Here is a 26,724-nt window from a genome sequence, read left to right as displayed (position 1 = left end):
TACAAAGCCGTTATTGACAAACATGTCTGAGTAAACTAGAAAAATAAGCTCTTTGTTTGGGGGCAGATTACATCATACACAAAAATAGATCCATTATACACCTCAGTAACAGAAATAGCTCCTTTAGAACGGGCGTCGTGTGCTAGTTATGAAATTGGTAAGAGACAACAGCACAATTAAACACTGGACGAACATAGATAGATTTGACATCATTCCATTTTCTACAATGTTGAATAATTTGGACCACTTGTTGCAGACTTTACCATTAAGAAAAGACAAGGTTTGTTGCAGCATAAAAACGCCAAAAACACACTCTCTACATTCGTAGTAATTTTATACAGGTATAGACAATGTTTTCATATAGAGTCAACGCAAAAACACATTTGATGAAATGCTATAAAAACAGTGATTCAACTTTTTTTTATATGCATTGGCCATGGAACCCTATTTGATACAATTGTTTCACCTCTGGGACCTCAATCGACACTGTAAAATCATCAGTGCTAATCTAACTCTGAGAGTGTACAAATGGAACCAAATGGACCCGGTTCCATTTGTACACTCTCAAGAGTTACAGACCCCAAAAAGTCCAACGTTGAGAACCAGTGCTATTAAACATCACACACACACACACACACACACACACACACACACACACACACACACACACACACACACACACACACACACACACACACACACACACACACACACACACACACACACACACACACACACACACACACACACACACACACACACACACACACACACACACACAAAGGGTGAACAATACAAACAGGTCATCCAATGAGTTTTCTGGTGAACCACATGAACCCTAGCGTCCTTATTCTGGGATGAACATTCGGCAAAATAATAGATCTACAAGCACAGTTGTGAGCTGGTAGGTCGGCTATTTCACATTAGTGAACACTTAAGTGGCCATATTTTGTTTTCCTTTGCATGTCACATGGCAAGAATAACCCTCTGATTTTTACATACTTTGGAACAGTAAAAATGTATGTGCACTCAAAAGTACACCGTTTCAGAAAGGTACAAGTCATAAAAGAAATCTATCAATTATGTAAAACTTTTAAAAGTTTGACCGTTCTTTTTCTCCAAAGTTTGAAATGAGTAATAAAAAAAGTGCAAGTATGTACATAATATACAATTTAAAAAAGTGTAAATAAATAGGTTCCGTTTGTCGATTGAAACATTGGAAAATAGAAGAAAACATGATTGGTATCAAGAAGGCCCTCGCGTCAGCTTCTTCAATACTTATGCAAATACCAGCATGCCCGTCCCTCACCGTCACCACAAAGATGAGTCCTATAGTGCAGTGGTCCTCAAACATTTTCATGTCAAGGACCCCCAAATTGATATGTACAGTATTTGGCTGCGGACGGACCCCCCATTTTAAAAGATCAGTGCCAGGGACCCCCTGGCAAAATATCTACAAGCCGAGAGATCGGCTATTTTTGAATAGCCGAAAAATAAAACAGGCCTTAAAAGAGTAGTTCACCCAAATAATTACTTATTTTCTATCAATTACATACCCCATGAAGCCAATAAGTAATGTTTGGGGTAAACTACTCCTTTAAGTGATTAAAACTGTTCCTCATTTTGCTGGAACCCCCCGAAAGTCCCCTGGGGGTCCCCGGACCCCACTTTGAGAACCAGTGCTATAATAACGCATGCAAAGAAATGCCCACATGCGGACGCTCCTCTCTATAATGGAGTGTAAATGGAACATTTAGGTAAAGGGATAGATTTATACAGGGGGGGGAATCAGTACTTTGTGGGGTTCAGAGTATGTATTCCAGCAGCTGTTCATCTCCTAGCATGTCCAGGGAAAGGCAGTTGGTGGACCTGCGGCCGTAGAAGGAAGGCTTAGCCAGGTAGCTGTGGTCCCCACCGGCGGGGGTCTGGGTGATTGTCTGGGGTTCCGGGAGGCCAAAGGTGAAGCTGTGGGAGGCGTCGGGCAGCAGCGGGGTGCCCAGTGGCACAGGAGGGGAGAAGAAACGCACATCATCCAGACTTTGGCTGTGTCGATCCACGCAGGTATGATGAGCCTTAGGTGTTTGCAACTGTATTAAAAAAAAAGGTAAGCTTACAATGTTGGCAATCAGACACTCTAATCTGGAGCGACTCACAAAGTACTGCTAAAGGGCAAGACCACTTTGGTAGAGGTTTGGGTTGTGTAGTTACCATGCCATGATGTAACTCCAAAGGTGGGCAAGAAATCAAAAATAATTTCTCCATTGACTAGAAATTGATAATTCAAAATATGCTCCTCATTGACGGCAAGACCACTCTGATGCAGGCTCTTTTAGCCCGTAAACGAACGGAAACAAAGCTGATTCTGATAGTATAGAACATTACCAAACCCAGTAGCTTTTTTTTTAAATAAAAATGTCAACTTCCTATTGATTTTACTATTTGAAGATCCAGATCCAGATCCGCGGATCCAGTCCGGGTTTTCTTCCCAATAAAAATAGCAAAATCAATAGGAGTTGACATTTTTATTAAAAAATCAAACCCAAGTACTGGATTTGGTGATGTTCTATATAGTCTGAATCAGCTTTGTTTGAGTTTGTTTACAGGCTAACAAAGCTCCTACTGAGCCTCTTCACTGTACAATGTCAATGAGGAGCATATTTTAAATCATACATTTTCTAGTCAATGCACATTTTTCTTTTTTTTCCTTGCCCACCTTTGTTGTTACATCATGGCAAGGTAACTACACAACCCAAACCTCTACCAAAGTGGTCTTGCCCTTTAAGTACTGCGCAAGTATGTTATCTAACATACTTAGAATCTGTGAACGAGTAAACACAAAGTAAACATACAGTACACATAACTAGCATCTATGGAGGCAATCTATGTAGGCAACAAGTGCAGATGCAAATAGGGCTGAAACTATTGACCCCCCCTGAAAACATATTATTTTATTATATTAAATCAAATTGGATTACTTCAATTATATGTATATCTTTATATTAAATGTAATATTGATTGTTTATGTTTTGGTGTATTTGATATGTTTTTTTAACCGATTGTTCAGAAGTATGGCCCCTTAATTGATGTATTTTCTGGGAGGGGAACCTCACTTAGAGAACCTCAGCCTACCTATTGGCTTATTATGTGTGATGACACCCACTGACTCTCACCTGCTACAGGAAGAAGGCCTATAAGCAGTATTGTGTATTCAAATGTTGTCAGACCACAGAACAATATGTTATAAACCACCCAGCCAAATTAGAATGATATATATATTTTTTAAACTGTTAAGTATATACAAATTGGTTTCAAAGTCGTGAAAATAAGCTGTAGTTTTTCTGCCAAGGTCTGTGAGGGGTTGTCCACTGAAGGCAGTGAAATCATTATTTTAGCCAGAAGATGGCGATGCACTATAGGGCATAGCATGGCACACTGGCCAAAAGACGGCAGTGCACTCTAGGGTGTAGCATCAGAAGACTGGTGGACCTTGGGTGTACCTTGGCATAATTCCCAACTACACCAGTCTTCCGCCATCAGTGACTCTGATGACATCACTGAAACTCACCTGCTCTCAGCAGGAAATGCCCAAAACAGGACATTTCCTGTTTACAGGGTCTTTAAATAAAAAAAACGGAGGAGCAGTATATTGTGTGAGAACATTCCCTTTTTCTTTTTTTGTGTCCAGCACCATTGGGGAGAACTGTTGGGATGTGCACATCCTACCTTCATTCATATGAAAGGGCCGTTCACACCAAGCACAATAACCATCACCATAAGTTTACTATGTTGTTTTAACAATCGTTCTAACTCAAGTGGATGATAAGAGTCCACACGATGGTCGACAATTATACAACAGGCAGAAAGGGAGGGCAATTTGACAGTGAAGAAAAACGATGACAAACCTGTCCTAGAGTGTCCTGGCTATGCAATGCTCCTAGATCATCACCACCGTCTGGGGGAAACTCTTCGCTTCCTGAGGAACACAAAATGACAACAACAGTCAAATGTAAAACAAGACTAAGACTGAGACTAAAAGCCCTTCTAGCAGCCTCTAGTGATCATGCTGCTTCTTATGCAAACCGCCAATAGTTTTCAAGATCTTATTTGGGTGCAAAATAATAAGACAGACCAACAGACATATCCACCCATAGAGCCCCACTGCTAGCAGAATAATGACAGACTATTGAGGAGGATAGATGTATGCATTCATTCCTTGTTACTCAACATCAGGTTACAGGCCCATAAGCTTTCATTTGGACCGCTGGTGGTTTCCAGACCGGATGTTGAGAAACATGTGCATTAATTATTAACATCAGTTAACATAGATTTCATGAGCTTAAAATAACATTTGAATTCCTACCGGGCCAGTGAGTGTGTGCAGTGACTATTGGACAGTCCACTGACACAGCGTCCAGAAGATCAGCCAGATGAAGCATCTCCACAGGGTCACAGGGTGCAAAAGTCTTTGGACTGCCGGGACTGGCCTGGATTTCTGGGGAAGAGCGATTTATTTATTAGCATGTTTATTTTTCAAACAGCAGATGACAATTTCCTTATCTCATTCATTTTCATACCATACTGAAATGAATGCAATTCCAAAGGCTTCCTCAAAAATCAAACTACTCCTAGTTGGAAAACGGTCAGCAGCAATGTCAAGAAAACCACGAGTCACAGTCAATGAGTCATCACAAAGCGACGTCGTGAACTTGTAGATTTTGTACAGAATTGTTCTGTGTGACATGCCCAAAATAGGGATGACTGGTTGAAAATGGTGAAAGCAAATTTCACACATTTAACAACCAGATGTCAATCATGTCCATGCACAGTATATATATATATTTATATATATATATGTATATATTTATATATATAGTAACATACTGTACGTTTTTCAGAAAACTTAGGATTTAAGACATTGGTTCAAAAATAGCAGATATACAAGCTCACAACGCGTCACAAGCTTGTGCATCTTCCATTTTTGAATTAATTTTGAAAATCTCGAATATAATAATTTAGCATTTTTTAAACACAAATCTTCTCTTCTGGGGGTCCCTGGCACAGAACATTTTCAGATGGGGGGGGGGGGGGTCCGTGGCCAAATACACATCAATTTGGGGGTCCTTGACACGAAAACATTTGAGAACCACTGGTTTAACAGTCAACTTAGACACAGTGTACACGGCTCTGACCTTCGTCCTCGTGCCAGCCCTCTTCCTCTGCGCGTGCCTTACAGCCCATCATCACGTCGATGCCGGAGGTGTGGGAGCTGCCATGGCTGGCCGCCGAGCTGAAGCACTTCTCTGCTTCTTCTTCCTCTTCTTCTCCCTCCATGTTGTCCATGTCCATGGAGATGCTGCGCTGCCTGGCGTCCACCTCGATGCCGGAGCTGCTGGTGGAGTGCCTGGACAGACCAGGACTGCCCCCCTCGCTCCCCGGAGGCTCCAGGTCCATGTCGTCACTGATGTAGGACTCTCTGTAGCGCTTCTTCTCTGGACGACGACCCAAGGGGAACAGAGGAAGATGTGAGCATTATTCACCGCGAAATGAGAAAAAAAACGTTATCCAGTTGTAATCAACGTTGGGAATGAATTCTACCAATTCCTTCTAAATCAGTAGTTCTCAAACTTTGTCGTGCCAAGGCCCCCCAAAATGGATATATATTTGGCCGTGGACCCCCATCTGAAAATGTTTTGTGCCAGGGACCCCCAGAAGAGAAGATTTGAAGCACGAAGTGACGCAATAATAATAATAATAATGAAATAAAAGTGTTATATTGTGCCAGTTTAACCACTTTAAACCTATTGTCCCCATTTTGGGCATGTCATTATTGTCCAAATTATTCAAAAACATAAAAATAAAAAAAAATCAACCCCCTAACAGCCGGGGTCACAGGCGCTATGGTTAATTGGAGGGGTTGGAAAAGTTTGGGAATACCCAACTTAACTTAACTCATTCACTGCCACTGACGTAATTTCTCCCGTTTACCAATCCTGCCACTGACGTTTTTTTTTTTTTTTTTTTTTTTCAAATTTGACCCAAAGACCAAGGAGATATGATTGTTTAAAGATCTAGACTCCCATCCACTTCCTTGTTAACTTAAAACTTAAAAAATCTGTATCTCGGCTCCTGAGTACTTTTTTTTTTCGATGAAAAATCTCTGGCAGTGGGCAAACGCGGCCAGCAATAATTGTGGCAGTGAATGAGTTAATCTGTGCATGCATCCACACTTCCCCGCCTTACCTTCGACCTCCTCCAGCTGACGTAGGCGTTTGAGCACCGGCTGGAGGCTGAGGTGGAGGCGGTGGCTGCTGCTCAGGTGCAGGAGGAGGTGGCGCGAGCGGAACGGGGACCCGGTGTAATACACCAGCTTCCTGGCCGATGGCAGGCCATCTGGCTGGATCTCAAATTTCTTGCCCTGAATGGGACAACATGGGCATTAATACGCCGTGCCATTGTTGTGCTGGTCCGCGCACATTAAATAATTAGACTCCACGAGTCCACTTTGTTTAACGGACAATGAAAAGAAAGTGCTTGTGTGCGTGTGTGTGCGTGCGCGTGTGTGTGTGTGTGTGTGTGTGTGTGTGTGTGTGTGTGTGTGTGTGTGTGTGTGTGTGTGTGTGTGTGTGTGCACATACCAGGAATGTGAGACGTCCCACATTGGACCACGGGAAGTCGTATAGCAGCTGCCGTATGTTGCTCACCTCCTATGAATATCGAACACACACACGTGATTTAGGCATGTAGCAGACGCTCAAAATCCAGAGCGACGGTAATACATCAAATTCATAGAGACAGTGTAGTGCCTCAGTAATCTAGGATCATAGGTAAACCAAGAACCTATCATCAGTCTAAACATTATAATATGTACATTAAAACAAACTATAGGATGCCAGGTCAACAAATGAACTTGGCATCTGTCTAAAACTCACACACACACACACACACACACACACTATATATATAATTAATCTAGCAATTAATTATCATTTTATTTGTTCTCTTGACCATCTGGACTTTAAGATATGAGCTGACGGGGTCCTTGAGACATGTCTGTTGACCCTGTAATCAGCCATGCTTAGAGCCCTAATCCCCCCAGATGGCCCCTGATGGACACATCAAACAACGGACTGCTCTGGCAGACAGCCCCTATCTCCTGATGCACAACCGCTGGTGGCAACCCCACACATTCCTCCCAACATCAGTGGTGGAAGAATTACTCCAATTATTCTTCACTTAAGTAAAAGTAGCGATAACACTAAATAAAGATAGACTGAAGTAAAAGGCCTGCATTAAAAATGTTAGTACAAAAAGTAAAAGTACTTTTTCAAACTTTTTCACAAATAGCAGAGTTCCAAGCTCACGGCAAGCTTGTAGAATGGCTGTTTTTCGAAGCAGCTTAAGTATATAACATAGGGCTTAACTGGTTAATGTACCGGTATGTTTTATAATAACCCAAGCACTGGGTGGGCGTTTTGCAGAAACCAAAAAGTGGAAGAGCCGATCAGGGTTTGCGCTCAGGGCCTGTGACTGACAGAAGGTGATTGGCTCTTCCACTTTTTGGTTTCTACAGAACACTCACCCAGCGCATGGGTCCAGAACGGTCTGCAGAAGACACATGATAATGTGAATTCATATGACCGGGATGGTTTACCAGGCTATAAGGGTAGGGCCCGACAAGCTCAAAATATTTAGTTCCAGGGACCCCCTCAGAAGCAAAGATTTGAGTTACAAATGTTCGCTCAAAAAAAAAATATATATATTCAAAGATTTGCACAAATGTCCATGCTTTTTCAAAAATAGAAGATCTACAAGCTCATCCGGCCACTCTACCCCTGAGCCACTGCCGCCCCCAAAATGTATTACACTTTTTTATATATATTTATATGTCCAACATCGGAAAATAAAAATGTACTGAACACACCGCTCCCAACATGGCTACAGGGTAGCATTCCATGATCATAGACACCAGTTCTTTTTTTACTGCTTTGCGTTTTCTCTTACATAAATGCTGACATGTGCACGTTAATAACACTCTCCATCAGCTCCTCACGCACCTGATAAACTTGCATTCCTCTCAGGGTCAGGCCCAGCAATGCCGTCCCTCTCTCTGCCTTCTTGTCCTGGACAAAATGAAAGATGAGACGTCAGACAGGCATCCGAGCTTTCCGATAAGAAACCCTTGCACTGCTCTGCAGCCCCTCCTCTACTTCAATAGGAAATCTCTCAGGCAGCTCTTAACACTAAATTAACCCATTCATGCAATTTTGAAATGTTCATATTCCATTTTTTCCATTATTGATTCCAATTCTAATACTTGGCCATGTGTATAAGTCAGTAGGGAGTACAGAATACCAGTGCATTAAAGAAAATATACAGTAGATGAACAGTATAAGACTAACCCTGTATGGATGTGATATGATCGCTCATTGTTGTAGGTTTGGCTCAGGTTAAACACTTACAGAGAATGAATGCCATTTTGACAATGCCATTTTGCCGTCTCTGACTAACATTACACTCTCCATTGGCACTGCACGTGTTGTTGTTTGCCTGTGTAGCATAAATGAGCTGTATATATATACAGTCTGGCGTACATGGCGATACCCAATCCAGCAGTTTAGGCTGTATCGGATGCTGGTATTGATATCGGAACAATTCTAGAAATGTAGAGAACAATGAACCAGGACAGATACGATACAAGGTTATGTAAGGTAAAGTGTTTAACAGAGGACACAAATTATGGTTGAAATCAAACCACCTGTGCAAGTATAATTACTGACTGGTTATCTGAATGATTATGTCTACTTATGTTTCACAAGTTAATGTATTGGGTCTGATTTTGATGATGTTAATTATTACTAGTATACATTCTTTTTTGTACTTGATTGCTAAATTAGTCAATAAACCATCACATCGTTTTAACCACTTTATCCATATTCTATAGTACTACGTTGGCTATTAGAAAATAACAGATATACAAGCTCACAGCGCGTCACTTCGTGCCACACTGCGAGCTTGTATCTGCTATTTTTTAAACAAATTTTGAATGTTTTAACACAAATGTTATCTTCTGGGGGTCCCTGAAATGTTGTACTGGGTTGTTATGCGACCTCTGACCTTTTGCAGTTTGTAAAAGGTGACGGGCACGTCCTCCAGTCGACACGACTCCCTGATGAAGTGCAGGATGGCGTCGCGCGCCGGCATTCCCCACAGCTCCCGATGCACCTTGGGACCGTGGCACAGGAGGTAGTTTGCGCCACGCTTGGCCACAATCTACGAAAAATAAACACAAACGTATATAGAAAGGGTTGCAATGAGTGGCCATGCCATAGCCCATTCAATCCAGGAAAGCATCCGTGTCACTTTAGATTTCTTTGGCTATTCAAAAATAGCAGATCTACAAGCTCATAGCGTGGCACCAAGTGCCGCGCTACAAGCTTGTAGATCTGCTATTTTGGAAAGAAATCGTGAAAATGTGTGCAAATCTTTAAATATATATATTTTTTTTAAAGCAAACATTTGTAACTCAAATTTTAGCTTTTGGAGGTAAACTACTAAACATTTTACAAATGTTCGCTAAAATGTATATTATTTGCAAAAATTGGCAAGATTTTTCAAAAATAGCAGATCTATCTGCTATTTTTTAATAGCCAAATCAATCTTAAAATGACACAGATGCGTTCCCGGTAGGGGTGTAACGATACGTTTTAACAACGATTCGATACGTATCACGATACTTGGTTGTCGATACGATACATGAACGATACAGGTTAATTTAGAACGATACGATACGTTTCGATTCAGCGATTTAGTCGATACGATACATGAACGATACAGGACAGGTTAATTTAGAACGATACGATTCGATTCAATGATTTAAAATCGATATAGTAACTATTTATTTACCCAAGAATTCTGTGTGAAAAATAAATACCTGGATACTGGATATAAACCCCTCTTTCTGTTTTCTTCTTCTTAAAAGTACTTAGTATTGATATAATTGATTATTTGCATTGCAGAACGATTCGATACGATTATTTGCATTGCAAAACGATTCGATACGATTCAAAGTCAAACGATACGATATTTAGCTGTTTGCATATCGATATAGTAGATCGTTGAAAATTCAAAACGATGCATCGATGCAGTTACTGTATCGTTACGGGCCTAGTTCCCGGTCTTAATGGATTGAGCCCGGAAGCACAAAACCTCCCTCGGCCCCTTTCACTGAACAGTAGATGTCTGTTTTTTTTCCCCATGCAGGAGACCAGAGTTCGAATCCAGGCTGTTATACATCCACCACAATGTCTGCATCGCTGTTTAAAACTTAAATGCATTAAGGGCCGTGTCCATAGAGAGAGAGCGTCTTTTGAGCTGGCAGTGCCAGTGCACAATGCAATTCTATGGCAGACTCTTCCCAGCGCCCGAGCATCGCGCTTCATCGCTCCCCCCCGGCGCCCAGCAGCGTTTCTTGGCAGACCGCCCCGGGCGCTTCAGGCTGGAGACAGTTCAACATTTGGAGAGGAGCGCTGCTCTTTTGATCCTCCTGGCTGGCTGTAGATCTGCAATGTTTTGCTAAAGTTCTCCTCAGAATAGGGATGCTAGGGTTCAAGTGGTTAATGTAACCCCGCCTCTAGTAACTCTGAGGACCCTCTAAGGGTCCCGGACCCCTTATTGAAGACCCCTGAACTAAGCCATTTGTGCAAATAACGCAGATGACCGGACATTCGAGCAGAGCAACGGTTGATCGATTCGAACACACAAGCGCGTCAATAAAACGCTGCGTGCCTCCGCTATGGACATCATATCCATATCCAGCTATGGACATCATGATATCCATATAGTCTCTGTCGGGTGGAAACCTCATATGTCCAAAACTGTTACTTTTCAGGATTCAAATTCAAAAACATCAAAAGGAGCAGATCTACAAGCTCAAAACGAGTTTCGAGCTTGCGGATCTGCTACTTGTGATGCTTTTGTGTGACGTTGTAGTATGATCAAGTAGGGCATTAATTTACGAAAAAACACAAAAAGGAAGAATATGGAGATACTGTAAGAGGTTTCTGCCCGACAACAACGATAACCAAAGCACCCCTACGCTCAAAAAAGCGCTCTCGTTGTACACGGCCCCTTAATGGTACTGACAGTCCTTTCAGAAGCTCCTACCACATACAGTAATGACACTAAGGGTGCATCAGTGAGTTGCTTATCAATTTAATCAATTATACAAAATTATCCAAATAATCAATTTAGTAAAATACAGAAAATATATCGCATCGAGGCGCGTAGAGAGCTTGTAGATCGGCTCTTTTTGTGTGACACCTTTGTACAACAAAGTATAAAATAGTGGTTAAAATAATAAAATTGATAACTTCAACTTATATAGTGCCTTTCAAAAAACCCAAGGACGCTTAACATCAACAAAAGAAAACAATCTCGCAGCCAAAAGCCTAGGTGAATAAGTGTCTCTTCAGTGCAAACCACAAATTTTAACAGCAACTTTTGACAACTGCGTCGCAGTTGTGAGCTTGTAGATCGGCTATTTTCAGAGCGCAAAACCCGAGCACAACCAAACATAACATGACTTGTCTTTTAGTTCTACTGGATCTCTTCTCCACTAGTCCCTCACTAACATTTTAGTCTAGTTTTAATTTGTTGACAAAATTGTCAATATAGTTAGGCTTAGTTTTAGTCATCATAGCTTTGTTTTTATTTAGTTTTCGTCAGTGAAAAAAGGTAGTCGACGTTTTTTGTCATAGTTTTAGTCGACGAAATTAACACTGGTGCAAAGAGTCCAATATCAAAACAGAACAGTATCACAACAAAAAAAGTAATCAATAGAATAATCGCAGAGAAGTTAACCGATAGTTGCAGCCCTAATTGACAGCCCTTTCAGAGGCCACAGCCGCTCGATGACACCCACCCATGGAGGGAAGTAATCCTTTGGCTGGAAGTACGGCATTCCCCCCTTCTCCTCTCCTGGCAGCGGGTGGTCCCCCAGGTCGGCCTGCAAGGCATAGCCTGCCAGCTGGAAGTACACCTCCTCTTGCTGACGGCATTCGGAGCGCAACACCCGCTCCCGCAGGTCCGAATAATACAGATGCCGTGCCTTCCTCTCACTGGTACCATGCGGGGAAGAGAGGAGCAATGAGAGAGGGGATGTGACAACAAGAGTTCAAAGGGAGGTGACAAAAGGCACGTGAAAATGTAAACAGTACAATGAAAGCAATAGAATTAAACGGGTGTAAGTGATTTGTTTTTTTTTGTTAGGGTTAAATCGCTCTAATCATTGCTATAGTGTTTGTTCAGTTAACAGGGGTCTCCCCCGTGTCTCTTCACCTCTTTACTAATCCGAAAATACATTCTCTATGAGGACAGCATCGTCGATTGCTGCCCACATGATAAACCTGAAAAACGATAAATAAAGTAATTTTGTTTTAAAAAGAAAAAAAAAGAAAATACATTCTCAGGTCGGGGATACCAATTTCATCCAATCAGGAGAGAGAACTCATACAGGATACAAGATAAACAAGTGAAATTGCACACAAAAATTGGAACACTATAAAATTGACGCTGATTAATGGGAAAATACATGATTATTGAGACGTACCAAATAAGTCTGCCGTTCTCCACATAGTACTGCACCTTGAGAAAGAGGACCAGAGGCAGGGCTCTCTTCTGTAAGGCCTGTGTGAAAACAAAGCCATGTTGGATTAAGCCTAGTGATGCGCGCATACGTTTTTGTCATGCTACAGAATAATGAGCCACTCTTAAATAGGCCAGCGGACTGTTGCTGGGCGGTATTAGGCTAATGCAGACTGTGGCTCAAAGTTAAATGCTCCCAATTTCCCCTGACAACATTTTCCGATAATAAATAACAATAATATAAATAAAACAATAATAATAAAAACACAAAAAAATCTTACCTTTCCTGAATCTGGCTTCCATTCCTTAGGAAAGTACTTGGTCAGTTTCTCTTCCATGTCTAAAAATATGTGCTCATTGTCTGTGGATGAAGAGAGACAAGCAGAAAACAACACCACCCTCAGTATCCAAACAAAAGCATCATGTAACCGAGCGTAAAATTTGCTTGACAAAGGAATTAATTAGAAGAAAAGAAAGAGAAAAAAAACCTTGTTGTGCGATTTGTGAATGAGGCTAGTAGGAGGTGAATGACAGCTATACTATACAGCCAAAAGTATGTGGACACCCCTACTAATTATTGAGTTGGATGAGGAGGGCTGTTTTTCAGGGTTTAGGCTAGGCCCCTTCGTTCCAGTGTGGGCTAATCTTAACCCATTAAGACCCCAGGCCGATTCTACAAATGCCTTCTAAATCAGTAGTTCTCACACTTTCAAGATTTTTCTAAAATGTTCCAAAATAGCAGATGTACAAGCTCTCAGCGCGGCACGAATTGACGCGCTGTGAGCTTGTACATCTGCTATTTTTGAATAGCCCACGCTAAAATCTAAAATGACAGATGCTTTTTAATGGGTTAATGCTACAGGATACAAAGATAGGCACTATATTGACATAAGATCGACACCATGATATGAGATGAGGATATAATAATATTGTGATATGGCACAACTGTTGTCTCTTCCTGGTTGTAATCACTTATGCCCCATTTTACGCTTTCGAAAATGTTCAAAAATAGCAGATCTACAAGCTCACAACGCGTCACATCATGAAGTGTTGTGAGCTTTTGTAGATCTGCCATTTTTGGGTGATTTTTTTCTATTATATCATCGTCACAATATCTCCCAAACGTACAAAGATATTTTAGATAATTGGGTGCTTCCAACTTTGTGGCGGCAGTTTGGGGGAAGACCCTCTGCCGTTCCAGCAGGACTTGTGCACAAAGCGAGGTCCATGAAGACACGGTTGGACGATTTGTTTTGGAGGACGGGTGGCCCGCACAGAGCCCTGACCTTAACCCCCAACAACACGTTTGGAATGAACTGGAGCGCCAAATGCGAGCCAGGCCTTCTCATTCCAAAAACCAGTGCCTGACCTCACAAAAGCTCTTGACCGAATGGGCACAAACACCCCACACTCCAAAATCTTGCGGAAAGCCTTCACAGAAGAATGGCAACTGTTACAGCTTCAAAAGGAGGGGTGGGCAACTCCACATTAAATGCCCATGTTTTTGGGCAATAGGATGTCCATTGTTCAACAAGCTCATATTAGGTGTGATGGTGTGTCCACATACTTTTGGCAAATGTCTGTTATGCTAACGTTAGCATGGCAGCTCAGGAGTAAACATTTTGGGCAGGAGCCGTGTTGATTTAGCAAGTCAATACTTCATGCCTAGCTGTACGAGTGTTTATGTGTGCATGCTGATACTGTGAACCCTCTTTTGACCGGTCCCTTACATTTACTTAAGGCGTTCCACAGTCCACACCAAGATATACTGTATCTATCACTCCAACGCAAGTGAATGGCAGCGTCCACACCACAAATATAACAATGACACTGGTGAAAAATATAGGTATAGTTGAATTGATTTCATTTGATTTCATAGTGTAGGCTATAGCTGATGGCTGGCTGCTCGGATGGTTATGATGAGTGCTCAGTGGGGAGCAGTTAGGGGTTAAGTGTCTTGCTCAGGAACACTTTGACACATATACAGTAGACTGGGGCCCGGGAGGCAAAGCGATGATCCTCTGATTACCAGGCGGCCTCTCTCCCCACTAATAAGCTACGGCTGCCCCTAATATAGTTATAGTGCTTGATGTGGATGGCCCTCGCTGTGGTTTACGTCAACGGATTAACAAATGGAATGAAATACCAAAGCTTGGTGTTGTTTTATGGAAAGTACTTATCTATGATAAGTTGTTGCTGTCTCAGTAGGGGGGTTGATAAAGCAGTTTTTAACTATCACGAGAACAGACATATTGCAACATTTGACCACATTACGTCTCACAGAACCCATGTACCACCCTGCCTCTGGTACCACGGTTTAAGAGTCAAATGTTTTGGCCGATCCGTCATTGTTTTCACTTTTTTCAGACAGCCGTTGTGTTGCACAACTAATTTGCCACGCCATGGACTTACTTATTCAAACCTCACTCCTCCAACCATCCATCCATCTGTGATCTCATCCTGGCCCCTCTCTGACTCATTCTGACTCACTCTACCTCTCTCCACTCCTCTTTCACTGGGGGTTTTCTGAGTGAGTCTGTGTCATGTCCAGTTCCCCTTACGCCCCCCTCCCCACCCCCACCCCCCCAGGCCAGTCATCAATCCGTCCCTCCCTTCACTGAAGAAGTGGAATGCAGGAGTGCATTCCTGGCTTAATGAAGTTAATATTGTTGGAATCCAGGCCCAAGTGGTCGCCGGACCGACACCACAAAAACAAAAGGCTGCTTGTTCAAGAGGTGAGCCCTATACAAGATTACGGAGGCATTGCGACATATTCGTACGGAAAGAGAAACCGAATCAGAGCGTGAACACAACAATGAGGGATATTACCCTATTAGTTGTCGCAGACATTTGTCATGACCATTTCCAACAGTATTGTGTAAATGGAAACTGCCAAAACAAAAATAAAACCACTGCAGCCATTCACTCACTGCACACAGGGTGTTGCTTATGAGAGTAAACATGGTGCATGAGATGAACATATTAAGCGAGTCATTACTGTATGACCTCAACCTCAACGTTCAACCTGGCATCCCTATTTTGGGCATGACATTATCGGTGAAACTTTTCCATAATTTTCCATTAAACGTTTTTTCAACGATTCATCATACAATGAAGTATACAGGGCTTAAAGGGATGATTCACCCAAATAATTACTACTAATTTCTATCGATTAGTCACCCCATGGAGACTTGAATTAAAGGATATTTTGGTTTTTTTTGTCGCATTCCTAAGCCAATAATTTGATGACCAGCGGACCGGTAGGCAGCGGTTCCGGTAGAAGACACAAAGGAGACTCTTTGTGTCTCCTACCGGAACCGCTGCTGGTCATAAATTATTGGCTTAGGAACGCGACAAAAACAAAAGAATATCCATGAATTCAAGTCTCCATTGGGTGACTAATCAATAGAAAAAAGTCATTTTGGGGGTGAACTATCCCTTTAAGTGGCTAAGATCATAAAACAATGTTACTAACAGCTCCAGTTTGAACGCCGTTTTCAGGTTGTGATGCACTTCAGTTGATTAAGAGCTTGGCTTACCCTTCACCACTGTAAGGCCAAAGAAGTGGAGCTCTTTCATTCCAAGCAGCTCCAACACGCGGTCGAACACATCCTGGCCTGTAGACTTGAGCTGGAGCAGGCAGAGAGGAAGTATGGTCGTCAATTCAAAATATGCATCAAACATGGGAACAGGAAGACAGGAAATTGCATTACTTAATACGGTGGTTCGCAAAGTGGGGTCCGGGGACCCCCAGGGGTCCTTGAGGGGGTTCCAGGGGGGTCCCCAGCAAAATGTGTTAATAAAGAATCAAAATGAGTTTGAACACTTTAACCCAATGGCACTTTAACCCTACTAGGGCAATTTTTAATTGCCAACCGAGAAGTTGAAATATATATATATTGAAATTTTGAAAAATCTAAACAAAAATCTTATGGGGGTCCCTAACACAAAATATTTTCAAAAGGGGGTCCGCGGCCAAATCCTTATCAATTTGGGGGTCCTTGACATGAAAATGTTTTGAGAACCGGGTTTATAACCGGGAAAGGGTCATTTTAGATTTTAGCGTTGACTATTAAAAAAGAGCAGATAAGCTCACTGCGAGCTTGCACATCTGCTATTTTTGAACATTTTTGAAAAATCTTGAAAGTGTGACAACTACTGATTCAGAAGGCATTCGTTGAAATCGGCCTCAGGTCTTAATGGGTTCATAAACACTTAGTTAGGTCAAATAAGATGACTGACAGCTCCACCAACATCAAACACCCACCCCTACAGTGATGTCCAGCTGTTCTTTGTTGGGGAGAAAGACGCAGATGGTTCTCTCCTGCTTGGCCGAGACAGACATGACGTCGAGGAGGAAGATGTTTTGTCTCCGTCGCACTTCTTAATTATCCTCTTCCGCTCTCCCTGCTTGAGTTCTGCCTCGCAATCACCGTTTTATCTGTCCTGGGGTAGTGCCTCTTCCATGTTCTAAAAAGGAAGTTAAACATGACAAGATAACTATTAGAACATGTAATAAACAATCCAGCGAGGTTTGCAACATGAATGACAAGATGTATTAGAATGCAGTTTAGAAGAGGGGGCACGGTGGCGCAGTTGGTAGCGCTGTCGGTGGCGCTGTCGCCTCACAGCTAGAAGGTCCTAGGTTCAATTCCCGCTGAGGGCGCTGTGGGTGCTGGGGGCGTGTCTTCTCCTCCGCGTCAGTGCCCATACCCTAGGTGGGGTTGGCGAAAGGGCCTACTTTGTGTGGAGTTTGCATGTTCTCCCCGTGTCTCCTAGGGTAGTTAATACCCTCACAAAAACATGTAGTAATCCTGGTCACTATACCGCCTCCCCCATGACAGCCGGGGCGCCTGATGGAAGGGAAGGGAACTGGTTGGAATAACGACGCCCTAACGACGCCCTTCCACGCCCTAAGTCCTACCGGGGAAACTCCCCCACTCAGGTGACAAGAAGGTCAGTTAGCTCTCATGCATTGAAGGAAGCATGAGCTCGGCCCTGACCTCCCTGGCTGTGGGGGACTGGTGTAGCGCTGGTGTAGGGCTGGTGTAGCGCCCAGGATCACTTAGGAAATTGGCACCGGGTGAAAAAAAAATGGGTCACAAAAATCGCGGGATAAAAATTTGTGAAAAAATAAATAAAGCAGCAGTTTAGAAAAAGAAAAGTTAAAGCTGCACTATGTCACTTTTTTCTTTCTTCTTTTTTTGGGTGATTAAAATGCTATTTTGTCCAATCTGTATGGTATGGAGTATGTCAATACAACATATCTTATACAATATTCAGAGTTTAAAAAGTTCAACTCTTGCGCAGGAGACCCAGGTTCAAATCTGGGGTGGAAATAGGAAAGTTACAGCGGGCAGCTTTAAGATAACCCTTAAGCTCTGAAATTCTGTTGTGTTCACCCATAAGTAGTAGGCTAGCTTTTTGCATTGACGTGCTGTTGGTATGCAGTCTGTCAGCCAAGGAAATAAATCCCATTTCCAGACATAAGTAAACACCATGGAGAGTCTGCATTCCTGCCATGATCCAACCACCTTCATTAACTTCAACCGGCCTATCCCATCCTAAACAAATGTTATATTCAATTTAAGAACCACTGCGCTGTGGTGCAGTGGTAAAGTCCCTGCAAACCCACCACCATGGAGGTTGTGGGTTTGAATCCACCTTGTTCGGGGACGGGAAGCCGGGCAGGGAGGGTGATATTGGTCATTGCACATACTCCTGTTGGGTGGGAGGAGTGTGACGAAGGCCCTACGTCCTCCCGGTGGGGGCTCCCCACTGGCAGGTGAGTCAGTGGCATACAGCAGTGACAACACAGAAATGTGTGTACGGAGGAATTAATATTAAAAAAATTAAGAGAAAAAAAATGAAAACCCAATATGAATCCGTGAAGAACGATATTGATGCTGTGATGTAGAACCTGTTTAGAAATGTCTACACTAAATCCCTCAATTATAAAGTCACCAAGTAAGTGACAGATGACATTAATGGCTTTGTAATGGAGCAACCGCTAAATAAAATACAAAGGTGGCGCTTTCACTTTTTGTTCAATGAATTATAAATACTAACTGAAATAAATACCTACCAACTGAAACCATTAACCAATCTGATTCAATCCTATGCAAAGAAAGAAAGAAAAAAATACGTGTGTATATATTTTTTTAATATTTTTGGAAACGTAAAAATGAGGGATATTTAATCGCGACCCATAAAAATGGGTCTACGACCAACTTGGGAAATACTGTATTACCATCTGCTAAGCAACAGCACACAATATAAAAAGTAAAAACTGAATTATGCTGAGTTCTGCTCAACATAAGGAAGAATCTGTACAGTGTGGCTTCAAAGTAAAGCCCACCTGAAGTTTGCCCGTAGTGTTTTCTTTTGACCCCTAGTCCACAACCCTCATCTGATTTAAGTCTCAAAATCAATAAATCTGATTATTGGCCACGGCACACTGACTGGGACTCATTTGAACCCATTAAAACCGGGAAAGCATCTATGTAACCAGTTTAACCATTATTTTATACTTTGACTATTCAAAAATAGCAGATATACAAGCTCATATCGTGTCACTTCGTGCTGTGCTATGAGCTTGTAGTTCTGCTATTTTTAAAAAATCATGATTTTTTAAACATTTTTTTTTATATAAGCCTATATATTTTTAACTCAAATATTTGCTTCCGGGGGTCCCTGGACCAAAATATTATGAGATGGGGGTCTGCGGCCAAATATATATATAATTTTGGGGGTCCTTGACATGAAGAAGTTTGAGCACCACTGATACCACTGCGACAAATGTTTTTCAGAAAACAATCGGCCTCTGGTCAATATAGTTCACCCCAAAAATCTTTTTTCCTATCGATTAGTCACCCCATGGAGACTTGAATTCATGGGTATTTTTTTGTTTTTTGTCGCATTCCTAAGCCAATAATTTGATGACCAGCGGACCGGTAGGCAGCGGTTCCGGTAGGAGATACAAAGGAGACTCTTTGTGTCTCCTACCGGAACCGCTGCCGGTCATCAAATTATTGGCTTAGGAATGCTACAAAAACTAAAAAATATCCATGAATTCAAGCCTCCATGGGGTGACTAATCGTCGATAGAAAAAAAGTCTTTTTGGGGGTGAGCTATCCCTTTAATGCAGGAGTCTTCAACGTTTTCAGGCCAAGGACCCCCTAGCTGAGAGAGAGACGAAGCAGGGACCCCCTCTATATTGTATAAAATTGTGTTTCAGATTAAACTTTTTTTGTTTACTTGGTCTGCTCTTTTTTCCCCTCTACACCTATATATATCTCTTTGCCAAAAATAGCCGATCTATACAACGCCTCGCAGTGCAAGGCGTTGTGAGCTTGTAGATCTGCTATTTTTGGCTAAAGTTCTCCTCAGAAAAGGGATGCCAGGGTTCAAGTGGTTAAGGTAAAAAAAAAAAAGATAACACACAAAGATTTGGCGGACCCCCTGTAGTAACTCTGAGGACCCCCTAGGGGTCCCCGACCCCCTGTTGAAGACCCCTGCTTTAATGGGTTGCTTAAATCCCAGTGTCTGGACAATAACAGCAGAAAATATACAAAATAAAACACATGTTTGCTTGTGAAGCAAAGAAGCATGCTCTCATGCCAGTAAAGAAACGTCTTTGAATGTTGCATAAAAAGAACAGTCCGAACAGTACGTACTGACTGTCTGTTTCTCCATTAAGCTCTGCTTTTCAGAAGCTAAGCACTCATAATGTGAAAATACTTGTTCATATGCAACATGATGTGACACGCCACTCTGCCGGATTATGAAGAAAAAAACAGATGATAGTAAGCCGCTTCACACCTGTCATTATACCGTGGTCCCAATACCTTAAGGTGTGGGAACTACGACTGTGATTCTTCTAGAGTCACAGGACGATACACTGAAGGAAGAACATGTTTAAACACGGCCTCTTCTCATCTGCCCAACAGAGCAAAGAGACAGACCTGAAAATCCAGTAGCTTAAATAATATGTTACCAGCTCATTACAGAGTCAAAGTTTATTTCAGAAAGGGCTGAGTATGTTTCATACAGCTTCAGTGGTTGGTTCTGATGTTTACCATTATTTTATATTGAATTCCAATATCATTAATCAGTTTAACAATGTTCTTGATCAACCGATGAATGTTCTTTCTCATGCGCGTTATATAACATGCTGCTTCTTAACCCATTAAAACCGGAAAATCAGCTGTCATTTTATACTTTGGCTATTCAGCTTTGGCTATACAAGCTCATAGCGCATCACTTTGTGCCGCGCTATGAGCTTGTAGATCTGCTATTTTTGAATAATCATGACAATTTGTGCAAATCTTTGAATATAGGTATTCTTGCAGAGAACATGTTTAACTCAAATCTTTGCTTCTGGAGGTCCCTGGAACACAATATTTCGAGATGGGGGGTCCGCAGCCAAATACATATAAGTTTGGGGGTCCTTGACATGAAAAGGTTTGAGCACCACTGATAGAGCAACATAAGTTTTTCAGAAAACTGAAGACATTAGAAGACATTTTTGGCCTCAGGTCTAAATGGGTTAGAGATGACATCAGCCTAAATGAGGTCTGAATGAGCTGGGAGTGCTTCCCCTAAAACACCAGAACTTTGATTACTGAGACACTGGAAGCAGGATTGGCATTCATGAGTACATTTTAGCAATTCTAATGCAATTCTACATCGCTCTGAACAATATATCTGTAATGTTTTTTTTAACAAAATATTATTGGGGAGAGAGACACTTTTTTCTTCCATCTAATGTTTCAAATTACAGACTTGCAATATAAAGTATAGGGCCAAAAATACTGTCCCTCTACTATTTCTTGGAGCAGGAAAAGAGTCAGCACTGCAGTATCAGTTGTTTTCCCATTAGAAATGCCAATGCCATTTTAAGATACAAGCGTAGAATCTTCCTAGTACAGGCTGGTGAAGGAAACGTAACAGACGTGTACTGTCAAAAGCTTACATCATTTAACAGTTGATCAAAAGCCTAAGATATATAGGTCTGCCAATTAAATGAATGAGCTTACACAGTTAAGACTACAGTGTACAAGAAGGTGATGAGGGGTCCATATATCAGACTTATCCAAGACAGCATGTCATCTTCAAAACAAGCCTGCGATCAGTCAGACAGTCTTGGGGTGTCTGTCCAGCGGAGTGGAACCTCATCACATGAGTAGCCATCTGTATGCCTTAATTCCCCCTCAAGACTGTTTTAATCCCTCCTCCTAACAATACAAACATTCCCGCTTGCACGTGGTGGTGGTAGCAGGCTACTAGACAAGGGGTCTTCAATGTTTTTCAGGCCAAGGACCCCTTAGCTGAGAGAGAGATGAAGCAGGGACCCCCACTACATGTTGTATAAATTGTGTCTACTTTTTCATAGATTTCATTAGGTAGCTTCATAGACTTGTGTTGCGTTGTGTTGGATGCATGTTGATGTGTATTTTGAGACAGTTAACCACTTAAACCCAACACCTAATCCAACACCTCAGCGTCACTGAAGACTAAGCTTCAAACCTCCCAAAACAAACTGATTCGACTACTTCTCGGACTGGGGCCCATGACCCACCTCTCTCCCACTCACTTTGCCAGCCTAGGCTGGCTCAGGGTGGAAGACGGGGTTAAACAACTAAAAATGGGACTGGTCTTCAAAATTGTAAATGCAGATTTGCCCGAAATGCCCCCTATACCCGCATATCTGTCTAAATACCTCCAAAAAGTTAGTGACACCCACAGTCACGAAACTAGAGGGAGCGTAAACAACAATCTGGTACCACCCACCCATAAAACAAACATGGGCAAATTCTCCTTCTACAGCACGGCCACCAAGGTATGGAATAGTCTAACCCCATCCCTCAAAAAATGCAGTTAGCTGGGCTCATTTAAAACAGCCCTAAAAACTCATCTTTCTGGAGGCCATGAGAGGAGGTAGTACCAGTTTCCTGGTAGACAGACGACCCCCCTCCCCTTTTTTTGTATATATATATTTTTTCATGCTTTTTTTTTGTACATAGTGGTATTTTTTCTCTGTATTTTTATATTGATATTTGAACTGTTTGGTTGCTACTATATATGCCTATGAAATTAATACCAAGGAACCCAACGGAAACAAGTCCGCAAGGACTTTTTTGGTTGGACCTTTTAGACAAAAGTAAATGTAACTGTGTTGTTTTACATTCTTTTGCCTAATAAAATTTTCAATCAATCAATCAAACCCTCAATACTGGTCTGCTATTTTCCCCCCTCTACACCAAATCTCTTTGCCGAAAATAGCCGATCTACAAGCTCCTCGCAGCGCGAGGCGTTATGAGCTTGTAGATCTGCTATGTTCCCCTCAGAATAGGGATGCTAGGGTTCAGGTAAAAGTTCCTGCTATAAATCACACAAAGATTTGGTGGCCCCCCTGACTGTAGTAACTCTGAGGACCCCCTGTTGAAGAACCCTGTACTAGACCTTTGAATTGTTCAAAGCTCAACAACTTACTGAATGCATTAAACACCACAGCATGCATGGATGACAGGTGAAATCATCCATTTGTCTCCACCTTTGAGAGGTGGAGATGTAGGGCCCTATCTTGCATGCCACCTTACCCCTTATCCATAAACTATTTTGCAATTTTGTACTATTTTGAAAACATTTTAAAATAGTTCAAATAGACGATCTACGACCTCACAACGTGTTGATGTGGATTGGCTAATTGAACTATTTTAAAATGTTCTTCAAAATAGCAAAATATGGCAAATAAGTTTAGGGATAAGGGATAAGGCGTGCAAGATAGGGCCCGTAGTCTATTATTATAAAGAGATGAACAAGACATCAGTCAGTGCATGGTGTTTAGATTGCAGAGGCTGAGCAATGAACCAATTCTTCACTTACACAGATTATGATGAAAATAGTACTAGTAACATTTGTCTCCACCTTTGGCAGGTGGAGATGTAGTCAATTATTATAGAACAAAGAGATGAACAAGACATCAGTGCATGGTGTTTGTGGGGTGCAGAGCAATGAACCAATTCTTCACTTGATCAACAATACACAGATCATGATGAAACTAGTACTAGTTGACTATTCTGGACAATTTAAAACTTATTTGAATTCAAAGTAAATCCAATCGGGTTAGTTTAATTCCCAAAACATAACGGCTACTTGTGATCTTTCTCAAGTTCACCTGATTCTCACAATTGGATGTCAGCCTACTACAGGGGAAGGAACGTAATGTTTTGACCTACATAACGGCTACAATTTGAAGTTACTTTTAATGACAATTAATTACCAAAGCAATTTTAATTACCAGGCCTATATGCAGTCAATCAAAAAGCATCATAAGAGCTGAAGGTACTAGCCTTCCTCTCTATTAACCAACATCTTGCACGAATAGAACAAAGTAGACAGAATATGGGCATAACAGACACAACTTTATATATTAATGATAATAATAGAATAATAATTAATAATAATAATATATTTGTATAGCACTTTTTAAAAAGTTACAAAACGCTTCATAATTATAAGCTGAATGGTGTGTGTGTGTGTGTGTGTGTGTGTGTGTGTGTGTGTGTGTGTGTGTGTGTGTGTGTGTGTGTGTGTGTGTGTGTGTGTGTGTGTGTGTGTGTGTGTGTACGTACGCGTCGTTTAAAGTTTAAAAGACAAAAAGTGTCCAACTCACCTTTACATTACAGGAGGATACATTGTGACAGACAGACTGCAGTCATCACGCTGTGTTGACAGATCTGTGTTGAGTAGATCCTCATGGAGACGCAGTGTTTAGTTCAGTCAGTATGATCAGATGATGATGTGATCTACTCTGTAGAGTTGCAGCAGACACACTGACACAACACACACTCACTCACACACATTCACTCAAAGGTTTTTCCACCGGTGGTGCAGGATTGGACCGTACCAATTCCACTAGCTGCTGGAGGGGGGGTTTGGTGGTTCTCAAACATTTTCATATGGGAGCCCAGGATTGATTTTATCTGAGCACCCCCATCTGAAAAGATGCTGGGCCACAGAGTCAGACCCTCAGAACTTCAGAAAATAATATTTGTGTTGTTTGTTTATAAGGGACGGAGGATGAGGCAGGTAGAGGCTAGAGCCGAGCGGCCGCTTGGGAATCGGAGAGTTCTCGGTTCGATCCAGGCTCCCCCCTGTGTAAAAGTGTCCTTGAGCAAGACACTGAACTGCTCCTGATGAGCAGGTTTGTGCCTAGCCCTGAAACATGACTGTCACATCATGACGAAACTTCCACCTGGTGTTTGCACTTTCTCCATTTACATCTACATAAGCGTTCAGATTTCAAATATAAAGTGCTTACCCCATGGCCACGGATGTTACAATTCATTTCGGGTGGGTATAAGTACCTGTATCTTCCGTATTTTTCAATAAAAAGCATTTCAATCCGATCGGTGGCTATTTTCTCATAGTTATAATGTATCAGAGTGCATTACACCTCCCAACCGATAAGGTCGCGTAGTTGAAAGCATAATGGGGAAAATGCGAAGAAAATGGCCACCAATCGGATTAAAATATTTTTTATTGAACAATACGGAAGATACAGGTACTTCTGAGAGCCCGAAAATAATTGTAACGTCCGTGGCCATGGGGTCAGTACTTTATATTTGAAATCTGAACGTTTATGTAGATGTACGGGTTGTAAATGGAGAAAGTGCAAACACCAGGTTGAAGTTCAACCATGACGCTCGTGACGTGCCATCAGTGAGTGAATGCGTAATGACTATTGTAAAGCGCTTTGGATAACACTAGTCAAAACAACAACAAAAATGTAGAAAATAAAGTTTGTCACAGTTTTTTATTAACCAACCAATTTTGTAGATGTATAACATAGGGTTATTTGCTGCGGACCCCCAGGAACACCCTCAAGGACTCCTAGGGGTCCCCAGACCCCACTTTGAGAACCATTGGTTTTTAAGGCATCATCATCATCATCATCATCATCATCCTCCTCCTCCTCAAAAAAAATCACCACAACCAATTCAGAATATAGATTCAATTAAATTGTTTTATATATCCATGTGATAGTGTATTTAATTAAATAAAATAAACTGCCCCACATTCCATTTCAACATCAAATAGACCGACCCACTCCCTAATATCATGTGTGATCACTTATTAGATTTTTGCCACATCTGTGAAACAATGGACCAGTGTCATGAGATGGTGTACACAGACATGCTTTAGGAACATAGAAAGCAAAACACTTTATTTTGATAATAAATTGTACCTTATTGGTTGTCGTTTCTGTATGATGCAATGAAGTTGTCCAAGGTTTATGTTGTCAATGTGTTTCCTGCTGTTATTTAGACATAAACCTACTTAACTTTCTTATAACAGCAAGAAATTTACCAGCTAACTTTATCTGGGAATCCTGAATATAAAAATAGGTAAACTAGAAATTGCCCTTGACAAACTAATTACACTTCAAGGATATATATATAGTCACTGTCAGGCGGAAACCTCATGTCCAAAACTGTTACTTCAGGATGCAAATTCAAAAGCATCAATTACGAAAAAACACAAAAAGTTAAATTAAGGACAAGGTTTCTGCCCAACAACAATAACGAGATATATAATATATCCTTTATTAATGTATAATCATCACTGTCATCCCAAGTCTTCCTATTAGTGATCTATTTTTTTGGGGGCTGGGAACGAGGCTAATTAGTGATGGGTTTCCAACTCTTAAGATAAGATAAGATAATTCCTTTTAACAGGTCGTTCATGAAAGTCCTTGCGGTCTTGTTTCCAATGAGAACCTGTGAACAATTAGGGGTTAAGAGTCTTGCTCAGGGACAAATTTCATTTCATCGACACATATGCTGGCCTGGCCTGGAATCGAACCTGGGGCAACCAGGGCTTCTGGTTCCCTAGGCGGGCTCACTAACCACTCAGCTATGGCCGCCCCTCTTGTCCTATTGGTCCCCACATGTCCCTGCCATCCACTTGTATTTTTTGCCCTTTGACCACCACTCACTCATCCTTCTTTCAAACAGTAGTCTAAGGGCGCGCTCCCACCGCACTTTTATTTTACCTCTGGGGCGGAATTTGCCAATG

General features: G+C 41.7%; 1 protein-coding gene across 3 annotated transcripts; it reads right to left on the bottom strand.

The window, feature by feature from the left end:
• Nucleotides 1–409: 409 nt before the first annotated feature.
• LOC308100977 (FERM domain-containing protein 6) lies at nucleotides 410–24,475 on the bottom strand. 3 transcript variants are annotated; one of them, XR_013934475.1, is made up of 15 exons: nucleotides 24,437–24,475; nucleotides 16,910–17,114; nucleotides 16,182–16,272; nucleotides 12,924–13,003; nucleotides 12,608–12,684; nucleotides 11,921–12,116; nucleotides 9,115–9,270; nucleotides 8,055–8,120; nucleotides 6,636–6,704; nucleotides 6,241–6,415; nucleotides 5,190–5,489; nucleotides 4,361–4,492; nucleotides 3,903–3,973; nucleotides 749–2,087; nucleotides 410–608 (listed from the first exon to the last, which is right to left on the bottom strand). XR_013934475.1 is itself a non-coding variant. In XM_080450206.1 (14 exons), the coding sequence occupies exons 2-14, from the start codon at nucleotides 16,985–16,987 to the stop codon at nucleotides 1,806–1,808; spliced, it is 1,773 nt and encodes a 590-aa protein (XP_080306332.1). In that variant the 5' UTR covers nucleotides 16,988–17,112; nucleotides 24,320–24,466; the 3' UTR covers nucleotides 410–1,805. The 3 variants fall into 3 exon arrangements, 1 of the variants encoding a protein (XP_080306332.1); XR_013934476.1 differs by having other exon boundaries at nucleotides 741–2,087; nucleotides 16,910–17,112; nucleotides 24,320–24,466; XM_080450206.1 differs by having other exon boundaries at nucleotides 410–2,087; nucleotides 16,910–17,112; nucleotides 24,320–24,466.
• Nucleotides 24,476–26,724: the final 2,249 nt, after the last annotated feature.

This window comes from Gymnoscopelus braueri (genome assembly GCF_963280865.1).
Source record: "Gymnoscopelus braueri genome assembly, chromosome: 14".
Taxonomy (NCBI): Eukaryota; Metazoa; Chordata; class Actinopteri; order Myctophiformes; family Myctophidae; genus Gymnoscopelus; species Gymnoscopelus braueri.
The sequence above is the reverse complement of the archived record's forward strand: the minus strand, read 5'-3'. Positions and strand labels throughout refer to the sequence as shown.

Coding starts and splice junctions, on each gene's coding strand:
- LOC308100977 (XM_080450206.1), bottom strand. CDS start 16,987: ATGTCTGTCTCGGCCAAGCAGGAGAGAACCATCTGCGTCTTTCTCCCC. Junction 13,004..16,181: donor TGGCCTTACAGTGGTGAAGG/GTAAGCCAAGCT, acceptor CTTCATCCACAG/ACAATGAGCACATATTTTTA. Junction 4,493..5,189: donor GGGCTGGCACGAGGACGAAG/GTCAGAGCCGTG, acceptor GCTCTTCCCCAG/AAATCCAGGCCAGTCCCGGC.